This window comes from Micropterus dolomieu, linkage group LG14 (genome assembly GCF_021292245.1).
Source record: "Micropterus dolomieu isolate WLL.071019.BEF.003 ecotype Adirondacks linkage group LG14, ASM2129224v1, whole genome shotgun sequence".
Taxonomy (NCBI): Eukaryota; Metazoa; Chordata; class Actinopteri; order Centrarchiformes; family Centrarchidae; genus Micropterus; species Micropterus dolomieu.
The window spans coordinates 17,086,745-17,111,445 of record NC_060163.1 but is presented as its reverse complement, the minus strand read 5'-3'; the positions used below and the strand labels follow the sequence as shown (position 1 = coordinate 17,111,445).

The following is a 24,701-nucleotide window of genomic DNA, read 5'->3' as shown; positions in this document are numbered from 1 at the left end:
AGGCACTGCATGGGGGAGGTCGCCCAGACACAGTGAAGGAGCTGTTGAGGGAAAAGAATGTCCAGTCTAGACACCTTTTTCCTCAAAAAAAACCTGAAAGTCAAAACTCATTTAAAACCCAACCCCCTTCTCTTCCTCTGAGAAGGATTCCAGAGTTGTTGGTTCAGTCTTTGCGTGGTCATGTCTGGCTAAGTCTGGACTCCAGCAGGGTGAGCCTGGGCCAAACAAATCCTGGTTGCTTGAGCAGTGATCCAAGGTTTTAACAGCCTGTCATTCCACTGATGAAACCTACTGTAGTTTTCACACCGTCTGAGCCTCTATTGATGGTGTTGGATTTGTTCCCTTTCTCCGGATGGAATATATGCTCACGGTAGCATCTGCAGGATTAGCCCAAATTATGAAAACATGTGATACCAGCTGCATGAGGTCATTAACTAAGACAATGCAAGATGTGCTTTGTTGATACTAGTATTCAATAGACATGGAAAACCGGTATTAAATCAGATTTTCTTGCTTTTTTTGGCACATTAGCACTTTACCTCACCTTGAAATGCACTTTATTTGGCTATACGTAGGTTTCAATTTTTTCAAGTCTATTAAAAGAATATGTATGTTGACACAGGTTTTGGTCGCTTTAAGTGTTCCTTCTGTCTATACTGGACCTGAAGACACAATTTCAATCTCAATTTTGTTGCCACAGACAGAGTTTGTGAAGATATTCAAAAACTTCTCCTTCAGTCTTCAGCCAGGATAGTGTGTCTCTGGTTTTGGTTTAATCATCTGTTTCTATATTCCAAACATATTTTTCTGTTCTTAATATTAGCAAATATATTTTTTAATATTCGCAAATATATTTTTACTTTGTGTTTTTGACCGTGGATTGTTGTTATCTGTTGTAGTGTATGCATTTAAAAATTCCAGATAATATTCAAGCTGAAATTGACTTCTCTCCAAACAAGTCCCACTTTTCTTCAGGCATCTACATTGAATTTCATTTTTTTTTTTTTTTTACCTCTGCCATCCCTGAATTATTGCAATATTATCAGTGACATGTGTTAGGAAAACATATAATTGCACCTGGAACAGTTGTAAGAAAGAAAAATAGATTTCAGGACTCAATACTAGCTGCTTAGGTGGATATTTTTGCGGTATATGATGATATAACGTCTCCTGTTTCTTTTTCGAGATGAAAAAAAATTCGCTTGGCTAAATATGTGGTTGTCTAGCGTAGAGAAGGCGCTCCCACTATTGGCTGGTAGTGGCTTCAAGTTGAGCAGTTGAGAGTCCCGCAGCCGAACCATTGGTGCGTAATGGTGCACGACTGTACGGCAGATGTTTCACCACCGGGACACTCTGTCTCTGCACACTTTATCTGAACTCTTCCGACTTTTTTTTCTCAACGTAGGCGTGCGTTAACTTGCTCTCCTTCCTTTTTAAAAAAGTTATCTGGGGAAGGAAAGGACGAAGAAGAAGAAAAAAAAATTGGCTATCTCTTCAAACCGTCCCGGGAGTTGTCGTCATCAGCACCCCAGATACCCCCCCCCCCCCAGTTCCCTAAATGGATGGGGAAGTCTTGGCAGTTCAGCACAGGCCAAAAGATTGGAAACAACTTGCGAATATCCGTCAGTTTGGCGTCTAGAGGGAAACGCTCAGAAATGACCGGCTGCCTCGCTGGAGCTCAACTCTGAGAACTTTTCTCCTGCATTTGTGCTTTTTTTTTTTTATCAGGAGGAAGGACTCTGTTCAAAGTTTACAACAGAAAGGAAAACTCAGCGTGGCAGCTCTCACACTATAGCCCTCGCTATGGATTGTATGTATTTATTCATGTGCTTTTCACTCAGTCAAGTATTTTTGGATCATATTTTCGCTGCAGAAACACATGGTGAGTTATGCATTTATTGTCTCTTTTTTGGCTCTGCTTTTGTACTGTGTAGAGAAATGTACAAAATCTAAATGTGAGGGACTAATGACAAACACTTATGGCCTATTTTTATTGATAGGTGAACTTAATAAGTCTGACAACTTTACTGTTTTGCATGAAGTCAATACAGTGTGTTTAGTAGCTAGATTTTCCTTTATGTCCACATGATTTTACTATTACCTGTTTCATGAAGAGATCATTCATTCTGAGCTACCTTTATATGCACTATAAAATAATATGTATGAAATAAAGTTTAGCTATGTCCTCTATGATACAGCATACATACATACATACTTTTTAATCATTCAGCTTACTTAGTTTTAAAGTATTTTCCATAAGGAACCTGCTATAGGTCTGTGAATGTGATTCTCACTTGACACTATCTGTCCCATCAGAAAAACTCTCTGGAAAGTTAAGTGAATATGGTCTTATCGTGCCATTCAGCACAGACTCCCATGGCCGGTACATTTCTCACGTGGTCTCTGCTGGAAGTGGAAGTAAAGGTGGTTGTGCAGCTGCTGCTCCTGATGGTGCCTCCTCAAACTTTGGCAGCAGAAGAAGGGCGGCCCGCAGTGCCCCCGAGATGCCCTCGGTCACCTCCGCCCCGGCTCAGCACTTGTTTTTCAATGTCACTGTGTTTGGGAAAGAACTACACCTCCGTCTGAGGGCCAACAGGAGGCTAGTGGCCCCGGGGGCTTTTGTGGAATGGCAGGAGGACTTTGTGGAAAAGGCCAAGGAACATATCCACAGGGACTGTGTTTTTACTGGAGATGTGAGTGACATGCCAGAAGCCTCTGTGGCTATCAGCAATTGTGATGGACTGGTAAGTCAACAATGCACACTTGAAAAAGTCAGATGGAGAGAGATGTAGCTGCCATGAAAAGATGCTTTCCCTTCTTTGGCACAGTGTTGGAGAGGAATGTGGAGTGTAATGGGTTTGCATGTACCCGAAAGTCCTTCACAATGGCCACTTAACATATTTTCTGACCTAAACATTCATGTGCATCACGTCCTTAGTCTTTCTAAGACAATAAGACATAGATTAAAGCAATATTCTGTCTTGTATTTGGTCCTTTGCTAAGAGGCAGCTGTCATGTTACCATGGATTCTTAATGTAGCCAGTTTTCACTGTATTACAAAAGTATCATAGCTTCAATAGAGACTTCTCAAACCACTCCTGCAGCATAACTTTTATGCTGTCCATCTGAATGCCCAGTATCTTCCAAACACTTATATTCTTGGCAAAATAGTCCTCTGTACACGTGCAGGCGCATTGTGGCAGTCTTTCCGGATACTGCTATTCGATTGGCCAGGGTTTCCCGAGTTCATGAATGACTGGGGTACAATTGAGTGGGTCTGGCCGATTAAAGAGCAGGGGACAAGCTCTCAAAATCTTCGTAAGTTCAACAATTCACATTGTGCATGAGAATAGAGACAGGAGCAGTAGGGTTGGGATATTAAATATGAATCCTTTAATATTTCTCTTTCTAACAAACAATCAACACAGTCTTAGGCTGTGCAGTAATGGATTTTTTGCCCACTTGGAGGCAGTGCACCAAGCTGTCAACACAACATTGACATCCCTTTAAAAGGTGAACGCGCTTAGGAATATTAGCCATCCTTTGGAGTTGTGTTTCTGGCCATCTGGCAAAGGTGAGACCAATATACACAATATTTTTAGCTCTGTTTATTGTCTCTACCAACCCCTGAGGAAAATATCAGCTGCAGCTACATCCGAAAATGGCGCTGATGAGAGCAGTGAGAGAGGGCTGTTAAACCTAAACAATAAGCTGAAAGATGCTAAAGCGCTTGGTAAAGCTGAGTTGAACTGCAGTCAGGTGATCATTTTCTGTGGGTTCATCACCATGAGAGACCAATTTGACAATATACGTAAAAATTTCATCAATTGTTAGTTTTAAAATATTGACTAATGAATGATGATTGATTAGCTGCACTTAATTTAGCCAAAATATGAGTGTTTGGAACATATGAGCATATGGATGGACATTAGAGACGTGAATTGTGCTCATAGACTGTATATAAGAAATGGATGTAGTCATCGTGACGTCACCCGTTGGTTTATAGCTAGCATGCTTAGCTAGGTGCATCTGTAATTCATGTTAACTGTCATTTTAACAGTACTGACAATTTTGTCTAGAGAACAACAGTCTTTAAACTAAATGTAATCACCAGAGAAAGTGAACAGCCAACTCCTAATAAGCTTTTTCAATGGCGCTGTTTAAATTTACACAGTGCCATGGGTACGAGTTGGCTCTAGCCTGATTGACAGGTCGCCATGGTAACGACTTGTCAATCATAGATAATCCTGCCCTGAAACGTACTCTGCCTTATCGTCTATTTTAAAATAAATGGGACCCTTATTTGCTAAATGAGCATCATTTTGTATTGAAGAAGACTTGAAACTGGCGATTGAGAACATAAACTCATCAGGGAAGTGTTTACTGAGGTAATTATTCAGGTGAGAAGTAGGGTCATTTTGCCATTTTTTCTTATGGAGCCAGACTTCTTTTTGCAACCAGAGGAGTCGCCCCCTGCTGGCCGTTCAATAGGATGCAGGTTTCAGGGACTTCTGCGTTCGCATCAGATCGCTGACCTGAAGCTTAGCGCTTGATTATGCTGCAGGAGTGGTTTGAGAAGTTTCTGAAAATGTTTTGATACAGTAGAAACTGGTCACCATTGGAACCCAACTTGAATCCAAGTCTACATAATGTGAAGAAGCAAACTACATAGATTTTACAGCCATCACTCAAGCCTATACGAGTTGAGTTTTTGATTCTAAAGAGACACATTTTGGGTGGAATATTAGTTTAAAATGGTGTTTTAAATATCCATAGTAACTGCTTGGTTTCACTGATGGGATTTGAGGTCTATCTAGGTAAAATCAATTCAAAATAAAAGGTCACTACCCCAGCAAACCTGCTCTTCTTCTACAGCATTGTGTGCCTACTCCATTACCACCAATCTATTCATCATTCTGCTCTTGGGCAGTCTTTCAATGTTAGAGTGATGGGAGGTGAACTAAGCCACTAATGGATGTTTGCAGTTGAGCAAATTAGAGTGAATTTTCAAATGTGCATGTGACATTTGAATTGGTAGGTTGACCAAAGTGAGGCTTCTGTTTAGCTTAGAGTCAGCTCTCTGAATTGTTCTGAAATAACAGTTGGAATCGAAGTTGAAGACCCAGAATATTTTGATACCCTCCAAATATGACACACCCACAGTCCTTTTCTAAATTATCACACATTCTGACACTTCATGTGAGAAAACCTTTGTTTGATTCAAGCCTGTGGTTGGCAGCAATTACACTTTTTTTGGCAAAACTTTTCACAAGCCCACAATTTTATCTCTATGCTTCTTGCAGTGTTTGTTTGCACAGTTGAGCCTTTTATTTTGCATCAGCAGGACTCAAAGATACAATGGACGTCTCTTACAACACTTGCATTGTTTGTCATCATCACTGCATTTTCTTGTTGTCGTTGTTTAACACACCAAAACTAGGTGAGATGATGTCACAGAGTTATTTCTTCTTTCTTAATGTAATAACAGTGAGTGGTGGACAATGCCATGCTGTGTTCTCTAATCACAAAGTAATTTCCTGAAAGGCGACTGTGTGTGCCCCTCAGTGACTCAAGGCTAAAATTGACACAATGGTCCTGTGCAGCACAATGCCATATTCACCTACAAATAGCCTACAATATCAAAGTTTTGTATGCTTAACCTCTAAACCTAAGCACACAAAAGATGGCAATCATAGTGTTATATTGATTTTAAACAAAGCCAAATGTAGAAAGCAGTAATGGTTCAGAGGTTATGAGCTCAGCATGAGTAGCGAAGCCTTGGAGTTATAAGAAAAGCAGAATTCCAGCACCACTCGTGTTACTACTGTTCTGATAGCTTTTGTGCTAGCTTATGTTCTGCTAACTTCTTTTCTGCTCGCTTTTGCTCTAATAACTTTCAGCGCACAATGTAAATTCTCATAGATTAAATTGATTTCATCGTTCTTTGTGAAAGGCTTAGATGTGATACGTTTTGGTCCAGTTTCTGTATTGGACAGTACAATTTTAGCCCCTTTGCTTACACTCTTTTGATTAAAGGTGCATTTCTCTCATATCAGTGGTGGCGTAATTACCAGTTTCCAACCTGTAAATAGTGCTCATTTCCAAGTTGCAATTACAACTGGGAAATTCAGATTTTTCTGAAAGTTCTAAAATGAAATGAAATTGCCTGAAAAACCAAACAATACTGGATGTTTACATCAGCCAAAGTTATTCAAGGTAATGAAACCTAAATGTTACCAATTCAGTGATATACTGTATTGTCAATGCACATTGTTTTTTACATTGCTTTTTGAATGTGAGTAAGCAATGTACAGTATATTTCAACTTCACTAGCTAGTACAATGTAGCATAGAATATGGACATAAACCCTAGTATCATCATCCAGCTTTTTAGAAACACCAATGAAAGAGGAGGACAATTTGGGCCTAATGCAGTGTTCACATTATGTGGAATGAATGATAGGCCTTTGAGAAAGATTCTCATGTTTATGACTTGCCAACGTCCATGTCATCGGAGAACTCAAGATGGTTGTGTAATTGCAAAGTGGGCCGTATGAGGGTTAAAAATACCGTGCATTCACCTTCAGTAGTGGAGTTTGGCTGATGTGAGGCATGTGTGATTAGTTTTCGGGCACTGATGTATTACTTTACATCATTTTGGATAGAATTGGAGTTTCCTAGTTGTAAATACGACAGATGTTGGATGTTAACGTGAATGCCCATTTACAAGTCGGAAACTGGTAATCATGGTAATTCCGATGAGTGCAGCATTACTTGTAGGCCTATGCTGTAGTATTTACAGCCAGCCACAGTGGAAAAAACTGTGGACAAAAATAATATAACCTAGTATTGTTAAATTATTCAGGAGAACCCCATGTTGTTACATTATAGAAAATTTAGGTTTTTATTAAAAGAAGCCAAACGCCTTTTCCTTCGCTGTTAATTTGGCTTATTGGAGATTCAGAACTAATGTGGCAAAAGCATCATGATATAGACAAGCATCTCAATATATTTGTACTGTCTGAAGGATATGTAATCTAACATTTCTGGGGATTTGCTTAATCTTATGGCACTACTCTTTTATGTAAGATACTTCCAACCAAAAAATAATATTTTTTGTGGACAGTTTTTGCTACTTTTTTCCTTTAGTAGAAAATGGTTTCTTGGTAAAATGTCTAACAGAGTTTCTGGGACATTGTGTCTGGAAAGACATGCTGTTGTTTTTCAAATGTCAAAATGCAAAGCTTTGAGCATCGCAATCATTCTCTCTATTGTACTAGTGGCAGAAGTCTCCGACTAGGCAAGAAAGACCAAAACCATCTGCATGAATAGATAGCACTCTGTGAATGTATTTTTGTGATTTCGACAAACTCAACCTTTTAAGGCTGCAGTCAGACTCTTAGGAATAATGTCCATGCATTTACCTGCATCAAAGCCAACATAAACATAGACCTGTCTGTGCATGCAGGGGTGTTTGGGGAGCATTTGAAGATGCACAGACAGCTTGCAGGAAAATTATTTAGTCTAAAGTGTCTGCTGGATATGGAAGGACACGAAGGAGATCATGTCTGATGAAAGGACCGAGTTTAAAAGGAATAACAACGTGAATCATGTGCTGAGGGCCAAATCTCTGAGATGCACTGTATTGTTTGATGGGTTCCCTTACAGTGGAGGAGATGTATATCACAGTTGCATAGATATATTTAGCTTTTTGTGCATCCTGGAAACAAAATGCTCAGACTTGAAGAACACACCAGCAGTTATAACTCAATTATTTCATGCACTTCGATACGACTGAATTTCTACGATAAGCTTTGCTATCAGTGTGTCCTTTGCAGTGAGGCCGCTCCCACAGGCATAACTCCCTAATAGCATGACATCACCAGTAACAGATAAGTAAGTTAACTTGGTCTCCTGCCATGTGCCCCGGAGGCGCAGGATTTATGGAATTCCAAGCTCACGACAGATAAGACATGCATACGGTAAAGCTGCATATTAATCTGATATCTTTTGGTTTTATTTGGCCCCACTATGAATGTCAGCAGAGGATGCAAAGTGAATGCAAAAAGCACTTTCAGTTTCCTTTTACTCTAATTTATGTTTGATTGACCAATATGTCAGAGATAGCTTCCTCTCTTACTGTAACTCTTGCTAGATGGCAACAGCTGTGCGCTCCAGACGAGCATGAACTATTGTTGCGGAGTGATGAGTGAAGGCTATGATTACACCGGTGCTGCTCATGTGTTGGGAATTAGCGCAGATGACGGGCTGATTGAGTTACATGTGTGATGGAAACACGAGTGCCGGATAACCGCAGTCGGAAGAGGGCTATTCTTGTGTCTCTTAAAAAGAGACAGAGCCACCTAGCAACAGTCAGCTGTCAGTCTGCTTTTTTTGGTGTGGGGGTGGGGGGATGGGGTGCAGTTTTCCATCCACTGGGGATGGAAAACGCTAGCAAAATTGTTCTATTCATGAATGTTTGCAGGAATTCTGTACAGGCCTGGTCCCAGTCCAGTATTCCAGTATCATCTGGTCTTCCAGTACTCTGCTGGCACGGAACAGAAGTCACTAAATTAAGAGCTCCATCAGTGGAAGCCCGACATCTCAGCCAACAATTTGATTTATTTCCTCTCAATCTGATTTGTATTTGCATCAGCTACAGCATGTCTGTCTAAACATGTGCTCATTCAAACACACACTGTGATACAGGACATATTCCTACAAGCACGCATGCACACACGCACACACGCACACACACACACACACACACACACACACACACACGCGCGCGCGCACTGCTAATACTGCCACTACTACTTATTTTTCTACAAGTACCTCTTACTACAAGTACCTCAACCACTTTTTGTTTATTACTAGTAAACTACTACTACTACTACTACTACTATCATTACAACTTCTTCTTTTCTGCTACTAAAACTACTACTGTTACAATTACTACTTATACTACTAATATCACTATTATAACTGCTTCCATTTGACTGCTATTATTACTACTACTACAGCTTTTTTTAATACTACTACTACTACTACTGCTGCTTCCCCTACTACTATTACTACAACTAGTACTCCTACTGCTGCTACTTCATCTACAACACTGCTAGTACTACATTTACTTAGACTACTAATAAGAACAACAATATCCATAATGATTTTAATAGGGCTGTTTATCCTTTTAAACAGACTAGCTTTTGTATGAAAACCAATTAGCCACCAATAGCAACCTCATAATCGGCTCCAATAAAAGTGCTCTCCCCAATGGCTAAATTATTATAATTTTTCTCCTCTTTCCATGCAGATGAATGTTGGTGATTATAAGCCCACTTTTCTTTATAATCCTCGTCATGATCACCAGCTATGCTTGCCCTTTGTGCCCCTGCACAGTGAGATATGAAAGCTGAAAAAAAGGAATCAAGTGGTAATCTCTTGCTCCCACAAGCTGTCTCATATGATTATTTCATAGCCATGACCTACTCCATGGCTTATTGATCTTCCTGGTTTTACCGCAAAAGTCTTCACTGAGCATCAACAAACATGTCCGATGCGCCCAGTATCGAATATTGCTTCAGATGTAATTTCCTCCCCTCTTCCTTTTCTTCTGATATAAGTCAGATTTGTTGTGGATTTTCTGACTAAAAGTTATACAGTAAATCCTGTGACCTCGTGAAAATTAAGGTGCATACCTTAATCTCAGTTGCTGATTTTTATATAGTGTTTGTCATTAATGCACCTTAAGGGATAGCTGTATTACAATGGATGATGGAAAAAGACCACCATGTTTATATGCATCACAACAATTTAATAACGATGGTATATACCTTTTTGTTGGAGGCTGTTCAGTATACAGCCTGAAATTAATACCTGCAGACTCTACTCAGGGCTGAAAAAAAGGTTCAGCTTAATATGTTTTTCAGGTAAAAATAAAAAATAAATCTATATTTTAATTTGGAGTTCATATTATCATATTATTAGTAAAAAATAAAACAGTAAACAGTTCTCTTTGTAGTAAACATCAAAAAGTACAAGATATCTATAAAGGAAACTAAAATTTATTTTAGGTAGGGTTACAATACAGGTTTCCATGCAATAATTACGGAAAACACAGTAAACAACTATAGCATAATTTCTTGTTTGCTTATTTAATTTTAATGTTGTTTTTTTACTTCACTGTTCATATATATGTATATGCATATATACGTCCATGCACACAGGTAATGTAGGGGGCTGCCACTCAGTGCGGCGCCCCGAACAGTTGGGGGTTCAGGGGCTTGCTCAAGGTGTTCAGGGGCTTGGCAGTGCCTAGGAGACCTTGAGTACTTCTCCAACTCTGGTCCGAGCTGGATTCAAACCGGCGACCCTCCGTTTCTCAGCCTAATCCTTACGGACTGAGCTACTGCTGCCCCAAACATGTGGTTCATTTGCAGTATGAGTATGTCTGGACTCAATTAATTAATTTTTTTCATTGTGTCCTCTCCACCTCTGAAACCAAACCTACACCCTTGTCTGCCAGCATATTCATGCACAACACATTTCTTTATAATACACATATTTCCAGCAATGAAGTGATTTCACTGGCTATCTCTTCATTTGTTTCTTGCTGTGGTGTGTGTGCGCTGCACTGAGCAGGTCACTCCAAATGCTAGTTTGCAGAACAGAAAGAGGTCTCTCTGAAATTACATATAGTAAATATCCACTTTCAAAGTTGCTGTTACCAAAGTGTGGAATTTAGTGCACTGGTGCGCTTAAGGACAGGTTATATTTGCCTTTTTTTTGTGCTGTGTCAGCGACACCGCTGGATGCCTCTGCTTCAGAGAGCTTTTCAGCACAGAGTCAGGAGAAGCTGGATGAACCTCATACTGATATAAATTGTGTCGTCCACAGAGCACTGCAGTTCTCATAATGATCCCAGGTCTATAAACACTCGCATCACATGGAGCAACCTGGTAGCCACCACATCACTTGACCTCTCTTGACCTAGAAAAGCTAATCTCTGTTTTTAAGCATCATAGCCTGAAGAATACACTCAGTTCATTGGGATGTTCAATTAGAGCTAAACAGAAAGTACAGCTGTCTGGACCAAAGTGGTGGACCGACTGATCGACCAACATTACAATCCATAGAGCCACGCTGTTGTCATGGCCAAAAATACAGAATGTGCATTGCTTTCAACTGTCCTGAGGACTTTTTCTGCTCTGGGTTTTGCCTTTCATGCTACAAACATTTGTTTGGAGCTTGCTGCCCCAACTATTTGATTGGTGGAGCTTATTAGCACTGCATGCAGCCCTTAAAACACCAGGAAATAGTAAAATAGGCAGTTTAAGTTCCTAGAGCCCAAGGTGACGTCAAAATGCTTCTTTTGTCAGACCAACAGTCCAAAATATTCCCCAAAATATTCAATTTACAGTGATATGAAACCTCAGAAAGGCAGCAAATATTTGAATTTGAGAGGCTGGAGCTAAAAAATGTTTGGAAATGTTCCTAGATAAATGGCAATTAATGTTATACTTTCTGTTAATTGATTAACCAATGAACAGTTTCAGCTCTAAATCAGAGCTAAGGTAGTGCTCTTGACACAATAATGGATTTTAGGTTCTAGATAGAATACATAAATATTATTATTAATCAGGTCTTTATAAAGTAATCAACATGTCAATTTCAGTGGTGTGAAGCAATTAATAATACAGAAATTTCCTTAGAAAATCTTCATTTCTGACAGCAGACCATGAACTGTACATATGTTTACATTTGGCTCCTCCGTAGGCAGATGCTGCTGCTGCTCTCTCCCCTTGCAGACCCGGCTTCATTTTCCACCGACTGCTGAAATAAGAGACCACAGAGGAAGTATTCGAGCATGTCTTACTTGGCATTTCCTGGTCAGGAGCTGGATAGATTTTTTCACTCCTCTTTGCTCTTACTGTCACATGTCAACCTTCAGTTCATAGCGTTTGTGTTGTTACTTACGAGCAACAGCATGCCGAGGATTTTGAGATGAGTTTTTTTTAGGCACAATGTTCTCTTTGCTGCACTGTATTTATATTTCTTTTTGCAGCTGTAAATACACACATTCTTGCCAAAATGTTGTTGGTGTGCCTTCTTCATGAGTATAATGATAGGCTGGATAGATTTCTTTTTTCTTAGTATGGAGTAAGAATATGAGAAATGTTATTTGCATTGTGTTGTGTCTTCAGAAAGTTTGTTCCTTGGATGAATTTGAACAAATTATGTTTCCTTAGTTCCTAAAGTTAAGTAGTGACTCTAAATTGCTCTTATGGCCACCTGTCCAAGGTGAACTCCGCCTTTCACCCAAAGTGAGATGGGATTGTCTCTGTCCTTCCATGACCCCACAAAGGATAAATGGTCGTACATAATGAATGGAAATGAAAGCTTTGCCCAAATGCTGATATGGAATCAACATGCAGGCAGTAACAGCGAGCCAAGGTCGATAATAAACAAGAACACCCTTTTGTTTATTCACAGCTTGGTGGGATGTGTAATTTTCTATCGACACAGCAGACAAAACAGAGATATGTTATATTCATTGAACAATAGATTGTGTTGGACATTACCTTCCAGCACAAGTTGGAGGGAAAAGATTTATGTGCAAAAATGTATACTTTTTTGGCCACAACATTTTTTGGCAACGGGGGGACAGCAGAATAGAATAGAGCATCATGGCTCTTTAGCTGCTAAATGCTCCGCTATGTTCACCACATTGATACTGTGCTTACAGTTTGGTGCTGAACAGGTAGTGCACAGTGGGTGTTTTGAGATTTCACAGCTGCCTGCTGTGGCTAAAAATGAAACCATGAGAGTAGTCAGAGTGAACCAAAACAGTAAAGTTGTGGGTTTGAAAGCTAAACAATGAGCTGAAACTCGCTATAAAGCTCCATAAAGCAGCGGGGAGTTGCAGATTCAGCTGATAATTCTCTGTATGTACGAGCAACACATTTGACATTGTCATATTGTTTTCACATTGTCTTTTAATACATTCTTCTTCTTATTTTTTTCTGGTAGGTGACAATTTACTGCTCACAATAAATAATTAAATAAATTATAAATATAAACATTATAAATGAATATGTAACACAGACATTTTGTTATCGGTATATGTGTTTGCAGATCTGCAGAGAGAAAATGTGTGTGAGGTCATTTACAGAATGGCCCTGAGATAGTTATATTGTTCATACTGAATCAATGCTCTGATGTTGAATGACAAATTTTGACAATCTCACTAAATTGAGCAACGTCGTCTTTCAGTGAGGACCATTTTTCACTGAAATTCTAACCAGTCAGGGAGAAATCTGCCTCAGAAGACAGTAACTGTTCCTAACCCATAATTCAACACTGATAAAAGTTTGAACAAGTGTGGGGGGCGACAGAATGGTCAACACGCCCACCCTGAAGTACACAACCTCATTGTGCACCTAATAATACCCCCTGGGGGTATACTTACTTTTGAATGAAAGCAGTAAGACCGCAGCTGCTCTCTGTGGTGGCTGAAAGGGATATTGGGAAGCATCTGAAATTGCTAATTGAAGTGGAGCACATCAGGCAGGTTGAGAGAAAGTGAGTACTTGAGAGAAATTGTAAAACTTGAACAAAGGCTTTGAATTCTTTGAACATCCCAGATTGGTATCCAACTGAGGGGTTTTCTTTGAATACATAAAAAGCGTGCAGCAGATGGAAAGATGCGAGTGAATGGAGACATTACTATTCATGAACTTGTTCAATTAGAAGTCATGGTGGTGCTCAGTATATCTTAGTGAAGGGCTTGAAGGGCCCCAAGTTGTGTCAACCTGCGTCATTCCCTATATCCTCTAAATCTTCCCATTGATCAGGAATACTATAATTATGGCTTCAGTGGAATAACTGCCCTTTGAAGGAGGAGGGGTGCACTAATTTGAAGCTGTCTTTTTCCAGGCCGGTCTGATCCGGACTGATAATGGGGAGTTTTTCATTGAGCCCCTCGAGAAGGGCCAACAGGATGTGGAAGTGAAGGGGCGTGTCCATGTGGTCTACCGCAGGTCAGCCATCAAACGTGAGACGGGCCAGCGGAGGGAGGACCTCCACAATGAAGGTAGGCGAGGAGAAGCAGCGTGACGTCAGTGGAAACAAAAAGCCCTGCAAAAAGCACCATGTGTGTTTTGACTGTGTGTGTGTTGAGTATGTGGATGTCTTTAGCAAGGACTGTATGGTATTACATCAGAGAAATTGACACAAAGGCCTACAACAAATAGAACAACAGAGAATAATTTCTGAGTACCTAGATAAATAAATTAATATTACACACAGAGGTTTAACTGCATTTAAAACACCAGTGGTTTTGCATGTTTTAATTTGTTATTCAACTCATGAAATTTACATCACAGCAAACTATTTAGTTTTAGAAATTTGAATGTATTTTTCCTGATGTTTCAGTCAACCATTTCTTTCCATTAATTTGCATATGAAAATATATTAGCAGACTGCTAAAACAGCCACAGTGAACATCAACACCAGTCAAACTACTGATACATAACTTTGTGGAATGTGAATGTTTTTCTACAGACCTTTTTGTTTGTTTAAAACTGCACTAATCAATCGTTTTTATATTAAATGAGATCAAATGACTATGTTTGATGTGAAATTGGTCTCTATATGATGAACCCAGAGAGAATTATTACACGGATCTGAAATCTATGGAGAATTATAGCATCTTTCAGCTCCTTGTTTTGGTTTTACAGCCTGCAACTTTACTGTTTTGGTTCAGTCTTACCATCCTATTCAACCTTTTTTCTAGCTGCAGAACTGTTTTCAACTGTTACAACCCATTGTAATCTATTTGCCTAGCTGGCGAACATAGTGGAGTATTTAGCAGCTTAAGAACCATATATATATATATTTTTTTGCAGAAGTTGGTAGAGACCAAAAATAGGACTTAAAGAAGGGTGATTATATTTACGTTCCTCATGAGACCATAAACACGACTAAAGATGAATGAATGATAATGTTGCTTCACATGTGCTGGCAACCGTTCGCATTACAACTTTATATGGTGATGATATGTTAAAGCTTTTACAAAACATTAATGCATCTTTTTCAAAAGTTGGCAAACTTTAAAAATGTTTAATGTTTTCTCAACACAAGTAGCTGTGTAAGAACTTTACTTAAATTTGCCTAAAGTTAGCGAAAATGGAGACTAAAATCATGAACTATCTGATTAAAGCAGCAGCAAGTAAACCAGATTTTAAATCTGACCAGACATTTAATGCTTGGTAACAAACTTGACAGGTGGTACAGACACTGTAACTAATAATTAGCCCTAATTTGGCGGTGGATAATGTAGCATTGACAAGAATGAATCCATACTGGATATTCACTTACATGGCTTCCACAAGTTTTAAGAGCCTGCTGATTGATTGATTGACATACTTAACTGAAATTAATGGAAACCACATTGAAAAATATAATTAAACTATACTTAAATCAGAAATGTAAGTTTGCACCATTTGCAGTTAAGCAGCTAAAACTTGCAAACACATCAATATGGTCACTTCACCCTGCAGCTTTTGGTGTGGTCCTTAAACTCTGCAGCTTTTAAACTCCTACTACTCTATATTTATCAGGCTTAACTGCAGAGGCAGTGCTCCCTACATCAGCTGCTAATGTAAGGAATGCTGGGCTCCAGTGGTAGTACTGGGGACAGGGGAGGGTGGGGGAGCTGGTTAGAAGAGCGGGGGGGAGTGACCTTTCCTTCGCAGTCAAATCACCCAACTCAATCATGAATTCCTTTTTTATTCATTCCTTGCTACAACAATAGCTTGAGCATCTGGTGGAAGGCTCACTATACTCTTTAATTCATGCCATTTCCAAGTGTCTGTAGCTGTAAAACTGATGTATGGGTCTTTTCATTTCATTACACAGCCTCTCTAGCTCACACATCCTCAGGAACAATTTATATCAAGCTGCTCATTCACATTTTCCAACAATCTTTTTTTCAAAGCTCTTGTTAAATCCATTGCGTTTATTTTTATTAGCTTTCTGATGTTGGGGTTGTATCCAGTCTTTGCGTTTGAATATAGTTGCCATTTTTGACCTTCCAGTACTGTTTCTGTACCAACACAATATACCTTAGCCATCAACTCACTCTAGCAAGATGTCATTTACAGTGGGAGGCATTAGTGCCCTGTCTGTCCTGTTCCGACTAATTGTGCACTTCACTGTTGTGAAAGCTTTTCAGTGTTAGGTCTGGGTTTTTTGCCAGATTTATGTCCTTCACAGCGATGTCACGACCCTGTGGGAGAGCCAACGTCCCACTTAAGGCTTAAAACAGGTGATGCTGCTTTTTCCACAACAGCAAACAGACCCTAGAATAATCTCAGTACCGCTGTCCAAATTTTACTTGAACTGGAATAATATTTTACACCCTGTCGCTCTCGTGTAATGTCTCTGTCCATGCTTTTATCTGCATTATGCAAGAATATGAGGTATTAAATAAAATGCCAGCTTTGAAAGCTGTTTTGTTTACTGCTTATTAAAAATAATCCAGTGTTTGCAGCTGTTTAACACATTCATCTTAATTAACACAACCACAACTGGTGCAAAGAAGTTGTCACCTGTTGTGCATTTACCAGTTATTTATATTTATTTAGAATAAATTACTTTTTAAAAGATTTGCCTGGAGCTAGTTGAACACTGCATTTGTCCTTCAGTTCCATTTTTATGCAGTGTACTTCTGAAAATACCTTGTCCAATGGATTTTCAGGTATGCATAAGATAATGTGTTGTGTCTCCATTTATATCTGGCAGCCTGGAACCCCTACCATCTGTGGAGTCTTTTACAAAAGATTGCAATAATTCATAGTTTCGAGCAACATGGCGTGAATGTTTGAACAAGGCCATTTCTGCCAGACATGTTCTCTCTCTCTCTCTCTCTCTCTCTCTCTCTCTCTGTCAGCACATTCTGTAATTACATTTAAGAGTTATTATCTCCATCAAGGGAATTATTTTGTTTGCTTGTGTATATAAGGGAACTTGTAAATTACTTTGGTGAAAAGATGAGGCATGCTATTTTTAATGAACTGCTGCTAAATATAATTGGTTCTTGTACATAATGGTCATGCGTTATGAAGCAGATCCACATGCAGATTAAAAAGACTAAATGTTTTGTATTGTTCAGTCTTGGCAGTGATGTGTTCTCTCTGAGTGCTTTCTATTTATTGCCTCTGTGGTGTTTGTCTCACATTATAGCACATCAGTTTTCAGTTTATCTAGTTCCATGTTCCAAACATGTGGATCACTGCCTGTAACTTCTTTTTCTTTTATTATTATTATCTGACATTACGTCTAATCTCGACAACTCTGACAAACGCTGCCATAGATAGGCGACATACTGTGCATGAATATCACACATATAGAAAACAGCTGAAGTGCTTTGACATGGATGAATGTTTGTTTGAATTTGGTTTAACTCAGCTGAGATTAGTGCTCCAAATGCACATATTCTGAATGCCAACTGTTTATGAGTCTAAGGAGAGTATTTTGACTTCAAGAGACTTAGAAAGCCCACAAGCCTGTCAATAGTCCCAAAGGATTCCTCCTTTGAGATATTTTTATGTCGGGTTTGACACAGACATATATCCCTTCACAGAAGCTGATATAAGAGAAGAAATAGCCAATAATATTACCACAGCCTATTCACTGACTTATGTGCTGTACATATTTTGCAGTGGTAGACTTCGGGATCGCAAAGCTCCCAGCGGCTCTGGATCTCGTCGAACATAAACTTTCTGAGTCGGAGCGCAAGAGGAGGCACGCGAAGAAAGACGACTACAACATTGAGGTGCTGCTGGCTGTGGACGACTCTGTGCTGCGCTTCCATGGCAAGGAGCATGTGCAGAATTATGTTCTTACACTCATGAACATAGTAAGTCTACTCTGTTTTTGGAGTGAAATGCTCATCAAATTCTCACCACCTTCTGCTTGTTTATACAAATTCCCATAATGAAACATCAAGGGCTGCAACTAACCATTGTTTTCATTCATACATTGATTTTTTGATTGATCGTTTGGACAATAAAATATCATAAAACTATTATTTTAAATGTCAACAATACCCAACAGTTAACGACCTAAAGTCAAGGGCGATGACAATTCCAAGCTTGAACTAGTGAAATTTTGCAGTTTTGCTTAAAAAAAAGACTTACAATCGATCGAGTAAATGTTGCAGCTCTAGAAATATCCTTTGTTTACATGAAAAAGTTTGGTAATATTTTTCTCTTTTTTTATCTACCTGTGGAGTTATTTTTTCCTCCTTGTCCTCTCTATTAGACCATGCCATACTTCTCCCCAGATCCCCACTTTCTCTAGCTGTTTATGGATTACAGATGAGAGGAGAGGAGGGGGAGAAACTCACAGCTCGTTCATTACGGGTTCCACCAGCTCCTACCACCATAAGCTACTTACTGGGCCCAAATCCCCCAAGTCAGATTTTCACAGGGTGCTGGTTTCACTCTGTAACAGTTACCATTTGGACCCTGCATGGTGGTCTGATTAGCTGCACTAGACCAATTAGAAAGTTGAGTGGGAGCTGTGCGGGGCAGTCATGGAAACCAGCGCCAGTAGTCCGCTTGCACTGCCAAGCTGTGTTTACATGGAAGGAAGTGTTTATTTAATTAGTATATAATATTCACATTCTGTCCTCCAATGTCTTCGGCTGGAAGAAATGTCTGATTTTTAATGACCTTGGCTGATTATGCTGGGAAGAGGGTGCACGAGTGCGCTCTTTAATTGTCAATCCTCTGTGTCTAGTGCTCTCTGATAAGCACTTAGGAGTATTTCAGATCACTGGCAATAGAAGTAACTTTGAGGAAGTTCTTAGGGATGAAACTGACTGAGCTATAAAGTGAAATCAAGTAAAGTTCTTGAAAGCAATTCCCATATTCCCCTTCAGCTTGAGTAAAATTTGACGAGAGAAACGTGACACTTCCACAAAGAAAGGCGCAATTTAAACAAATAAGGGTCTAAAGTCTTTAGTTTCACTTGTAAGCCACAGGCTTGCTGTGTCTGAAAGAGCTCTGCCCACTCAAATCCCTCTGAATCCCTGCTCCGTGGCTGCAGAATGTGTAGTACCACCTGGAGAAACTCTCCCTGAGGGATTGATTACTGAACATCCTGTCTGCGCAAAGCCAAGGTGACTGCTGAGGTGCCTGCAGCACAATGGCTGTGTTGTTTAAGCACGGACCAGGTTTTGTCCACGTTGATGTGATGCTGTACACAAGCCAGGGACACCTAGCGCCTGTAGCCCACAGCTGCTACTCTCATTTTCAGTCCGATCCCAGACCCTCCTCCTGGCTTTGTGATTATCCCAGTTGACGTGGGGCTAGCCCATCCCTCAGCAGGACTCGCCAAAAAGTTTTTTTAAGGTTGAATGCATAGACCTGAGTCCTGTCAGGAAAACTTAACTTCACTGTTTACAAAAGTCATCATGAAACTTATATGATGCAATTTCTTAATTCTGTCCTCATTTTTCTACAGTTTCTTTGTTTTCAGGTCCAACATAAACACACGTATATAGGTCAGTATGGACTGTTCTAGGAATTTGAGCTTGTAACAAATCTGGGGGAACTTGGGGTCAGTCGAGTGTTCTTTACAGCATTTATTGACCTGAATAGGCTTCTGTGAATGGAATATTTGCTTAAATGCCTTGGGTGTAACCCTGCGTCCCAGAACAAATTTGGACTTCAGCCAAGGTAGCCTTTCTTCAGTGACAGGGCTTTTGTTCTGCACTGTCATAAGTTTTACCCAGTGAAAGCTAAGTGACACACACTTGTTGGTGTTTTAGCAAAGAGTAGCAGTCTCTTATTCTGTTTACCATATCTGAAATTTCTGTTCTTTTATGAGCCCGGACACATCTCTTCTTAAATCAGGAAAAGAAAGAGCAGAGATTTGGAGAGGTCTGAATGTCTTCAAGTTATTTGTTTATTTGTGTGTTTATATACAAATAATACTATATATATATATAAAGTCTTGGCTATATGGAGGGCTGGTTGTGGTTGAAATTCTGCAGATATTCATCCTGCCTCTTTGTCAGGACTGCTCGTGAAGCAAAGTAACACTTTCTTTGCATATGCTTTCATCATCATCAGGAGAGATCACAGCTGCTCACTGCCTCTGCTGCAGCATTAATGAAAACATCGAACTTCACCTTGGGGCTCTTGTAAATTACACAGGGTGTCCAGCTACACCAATTATTCTATGACCTTTGGTAGATCAGTGTTACATGTTATTGGCAGGCTGGGAGATGGCTGAGAGTGATGCTAACAAAACCATGATCATTTAGATTTTTCCAAACAAATCTGACAAAATGAAATAATTTAAGCTGCAGATTGTTTTCTCAACAATGTAATCTTTAGCTTCACTTTGCCGTTAGCTGCACACGTAATAGATCTAGGCTCTGTGATTGGATATTTCTTGCCGAAATGCTCATTGGTACTTGTAGTACTTCTCGTAGCACTGTATCATGGACTTTCAATAAAATTCAGGTATTTTCTAATACTGTCGTTATCCGAGAGAGTGTCATGTAACATTGTTTGTGGAAAAAATAAATGGGACTTTTACACACCACATTTTTTCCTACTTTGCAACTCTAATAGACAAAAGTGAGAAAGTATAGGGATTTTTTTTTTTGTCGCACCGACCCTTTGATAGTTGTTGCAAGAGTAGCTGAGTTTGCATGAGTATGTTCATTCTTAATAAAAAAAAACTTTATAGAAGTATTAGCAGTATTGGACAAATAATGAAGATGGTGATACATTATGCACAGATGTTGCATGAAGTATTTTCTACGCTTGTTACATGACATATCAAGTTAGATTTATGAGTCAGTATCACACCGGGTCAAACCACTTGCCTTAAAATGCCAGTTGTAAAACATGTGTTTCCTCTCAGTAACAAGTTCAGAAGTCACATTGAGAAATGTGAGGGTGCTTTGTGAAGCTAAAAGACTCCATGTTTACAAATCAAGAGTCGCCCAGTTTGTTTGGCGTTGACGTTTGACGTTAATTACAATCCATAACCAATATGTCCCAACCGAATGACTTACTGATTTATGGAAAAAGAAATATTCACCTCTTATCTCCTCTGAACTTTATTTATCAACTGCAAAGAGAGGCAGTTGATTGACTTTATGGGGCCCTGGAGGAGTGCCGACATGCAGCGACCATTTGATGAAAATAAAACACACTGAAGTGGAAAACGGACTTGGGATTTGAATGGGATCCTAGCTTGGCCCTGGGTTAAGCATCTGCATACCACGGCATTATTATAAAGCTAAGTAGCAGTCGATACATTTCTGGGTCAGGGTTTTTTTTGCCATTGCATAACAATACTGGTTTCAGTGGATGGTTGCCAATACCTTAACAGCATATTTAATCATTATTTCAGACTTGTTGTAAGAGGTGGAAAAAAACAACAACAAATAAACTCCCCCATTGTTAGACGACTTAATGCTGGAGACGGTGTACCTCAGAAATAAAATCTGTGGAAGTAAAAGAAGCGTAATGTGTTTTGTTACTTATCACTATCAGAGCAGTTTCAAACAGATGTTTGCTCCGTAGATTTTAGATAAAACAGATTCACTTCAAGAGAGAGGTGAATTATCATACCGTGTTACTGATAAAGACTTTATACCTTCCTGCAAAAAAATAACTACAAACAACATTAATCCCTCTTAAAAGCAGCAAGAAAGTAAAAATACTGTTCCCCAAACAGACTGAGCACTTAGTGTAGTGAAAGCTATATCCACCAATGTTATACATCCTTTACTTTTTCTTGTTCTCTGCCTTTGATTACCTTTGATACAAAGCATCACACACTAGCCAGCATGGTAACCATTTAATAATGTCCCTTGTTAGATTTCTGAAAACCAAGCTTAATCTTTTTCCAATCCTTCTGACACCAGTTGAGGCCTTTGATGTGCATAGTCAGAACTGTCACAATAAGCATCTTCAGACCTTTTCAGTACCTACTTGTGAATAAAGGCCCATTTATAACTCAGGACTGTCTCCCATGGAAACTCCAGAATTTAGTGATGAACCGAAGGACCTGTACTTTTGTTTTGTAATCCTCAGCTGAAAATCCTGCCCACACTAACTTTAGGCCTTTGTTTTATTTTATTGTATTTTTCTTCCCACTGACTCTGACAGCAGTGTGTTTGTATTAATGCTCTGCCTTAAGGACAGCCATGTGGTTGATTGTGTTATTGACCTGTACATGTTCTGCAGGCTCAATATTGTGAGACGTTCTCAATCACTTTCATCAAATGCACCGTTTCTTCATCCTTCGTCATCCTTCAGTACAGTGTCTGAGGCTTTTAATTTCCTTTCAGGTTGATGAAATCTACCACGATGAATCTTTGGGAACCAACATCAACATTGTTCTTGTCCGCATGATAATGGTCGGGTACCGACAGGTGAGCTTTCAGATTGTTGTTATTTTCTATATGTGAAAATATATTTTAAAACTTCTTTTAAAGCAAAGATATTTGGTGCGGGACTGGGTTTGAAACCAGACATATTTTCAGTGATTTAAACTTACATTGTACATGATAACAGTGCTGTTACTTCAGGAAGTGATACAGTATATTTTACATTTTGTTTAGAATGAAAACAAGAAGGACTGAGCTTGAGAAAAATAGAAGCTTCATTGTGACAGACACTCCTTCAACTTTCAATGGAAAAAAAAATAGATAGAATAGGATAGGATTTGCGAAAGCTCTACCCCATTTAAAGAAAAGTTTAAATGTTGACAGCAACAAACAACTACAATTTATGAAAAAATAATAATACAATAAACAATACTATTGAATACACATTGAAAACAAGAGATAAGAAGATCCATACCACTCTCAGGTCTGTACAGGAAATATGTACAGCAGGCAGTTAGCATAGCTTAACATAAAGACTGAAAACAGGGGGACAGAGCTAGCTTGGCTGGCTGGATAGAGCCAAATTATTTGCCAAAATGCCAAACTATTCCTGTAAGACTGACTCAGTCAGGGTGTTTACATGCATGTAAGTGACTGGATTACAGTCTGCTTTCTGCAGTAATCTGATTTCTTTAACATAATTTATATTCAGTAAATGGGGTAGGGCATTAGAGAAACCTGAGTTAGACTTCTCCTGAAGTAAGACGATATTTTTGCTATGTATATACATTAATGGGTTTCTAAACAGTGCTTTACATTTGAGCATGTGAATGACAAAGACTTACAACAGGGAAAGTATCGCTTTGACAGCAGAGCAACTGGATGAAAAGAACAGATCATTTGTGATGCATCCCCATATTCACTATATGCATAAGTTGGACTAAAACTGAAACTAACACTAAGTATCTAGAATTGTATTCTGAAACTACTACAGTTAAAATAAATTAACAGTGCTCGCAAATTAAGGTCCTAGGTTGGGGGGAAAATCTTACTTCTGAATGCAGCATGTACTTGTAGATTTACAGCAACCAGGTTACCACAGGTACTGCATGACCTGCATGACCTGATTTTTCTTAGTAACCTGATTTCTTGTCTGCATATTAATGCGCTTACTGATTTTATTTCAGTTGCCATGACTCATCAAACTTGTTATAGCTTGTGTGACCTCTGTGAGATGTCTTCTATGTGATATAATCTCTCAGAGCCAGTCAGGCTTGCGGTAGCAGCAGGTTTATTCCACATCTAAGGGAAAATCCTCCGTTGCTTTTTTGGGATTACTGTATGCACTATTCTTAAAACTCTACACAAATGTAATGTACAGTTTGACACATTGATTGTATAGTGGATTTAAACTCCATCCATCCATCGTCATTGCTTATCCTGCGTACAGGGTCAGGGGGGCTGGAGCCAATTCCAGCTGACATCGGGCGAAAGGCGGGGTACACCCTGGACAGGTCGCCAGTCCATAGACAAACAACCACTCACACCCACACCTAGAGACACCAATTAACCTAGCCTGCATGTTGGATGGTGGGAGGAAGCCGGGGAACCCGGAGAGAACCCATGCGGACACGGGGAGAACATGCCAAGCCAACTCCACACAGAAAGGCCGGGGCTTTTCTTGCTGTGAGGCAACAGTGCTAACCACTGTACCACCGCGCCGCCCCGGATTTAAACTCATATGACTAAATAAAATAAACACACCAAATTGTCCCTCTTGATTTTACAAGGAGGAAACAACATAAAACTCTGTAATTAGATAGATTTCCTACAGTTACCTTTACATTTTTCCATTTTCTCTAAACAATTATGTGCGAACAATTATGTAACTTTGTAACAATTCAACATACCGGAGGCAAACAGCTGAAAATACCTAAACCTCCTGTTCAAATATTACAACACTCTTTATAACAACATACGGTAACATACCTGCATTCATGACAACAGTGTTGAACAGTCATCTCATGTGGACAAACAGCGCACGCTTGTTAATGTTAGCTAGCTATACTGGAGAGATTTTCTACTGGCTATAAAACACATAAACGGATTAGTTGACTTCATTAAAACATGGTGAAATTAATCAACAACACATAATATTCAACAAAAGAAATTTAGCTTAACTTTAACATGCTTTTCAAGTAAGTTAGCATTGTTTAGTCCATGGACATTCACAGACATACAACTTCATGACAGCAGGTGGCACAGTAGTCCCATTTAGT

The 24,701-nt window shown here is 39.3% G+C and overlaps 1 protein-coding gene across 2 annotated transcripts in view; it reads left to right on the top strand.

Annotated features, from left to right (window-relative positions):
* Nucleotides 1-1,786: 1,786 nt before the first annotated feature.
* LOC123982948 (A disintegrin and metalloproteinase with thrombospondin motifs 14) overlaps nt 1,787-24,701 on the top strand; it is a 47,159-nt gene continuing 24,244 nt past the window's right edge. For both annotated transcript variants that reach the window (XM_046068938.1, XM_046068937.1), the window contains exons 1-5: nt 1,787-1,882; nt 2,317-2,744; nt 13,938-14,094; nt 17,726-17,922; nt 22,384-22,467. In XM_046068938.1, coding sequence (XP_045924894.1) covers nt 1,804-1,882; nt 2,317-2,744; nt 13,938-14,094; nt 17,726-17,922; nt 22,384-22,467 — 945 coding nt within the window. In that variant the 5' untranslated portion in view covers nt 1,787-1,803. The remainder of the gene's footprint in view (nt 1,883-2,316; nt 2,745-13,937; nt 14,095-17,725; nt 17,923-22,383; nt 22,468-24,701) is intronic.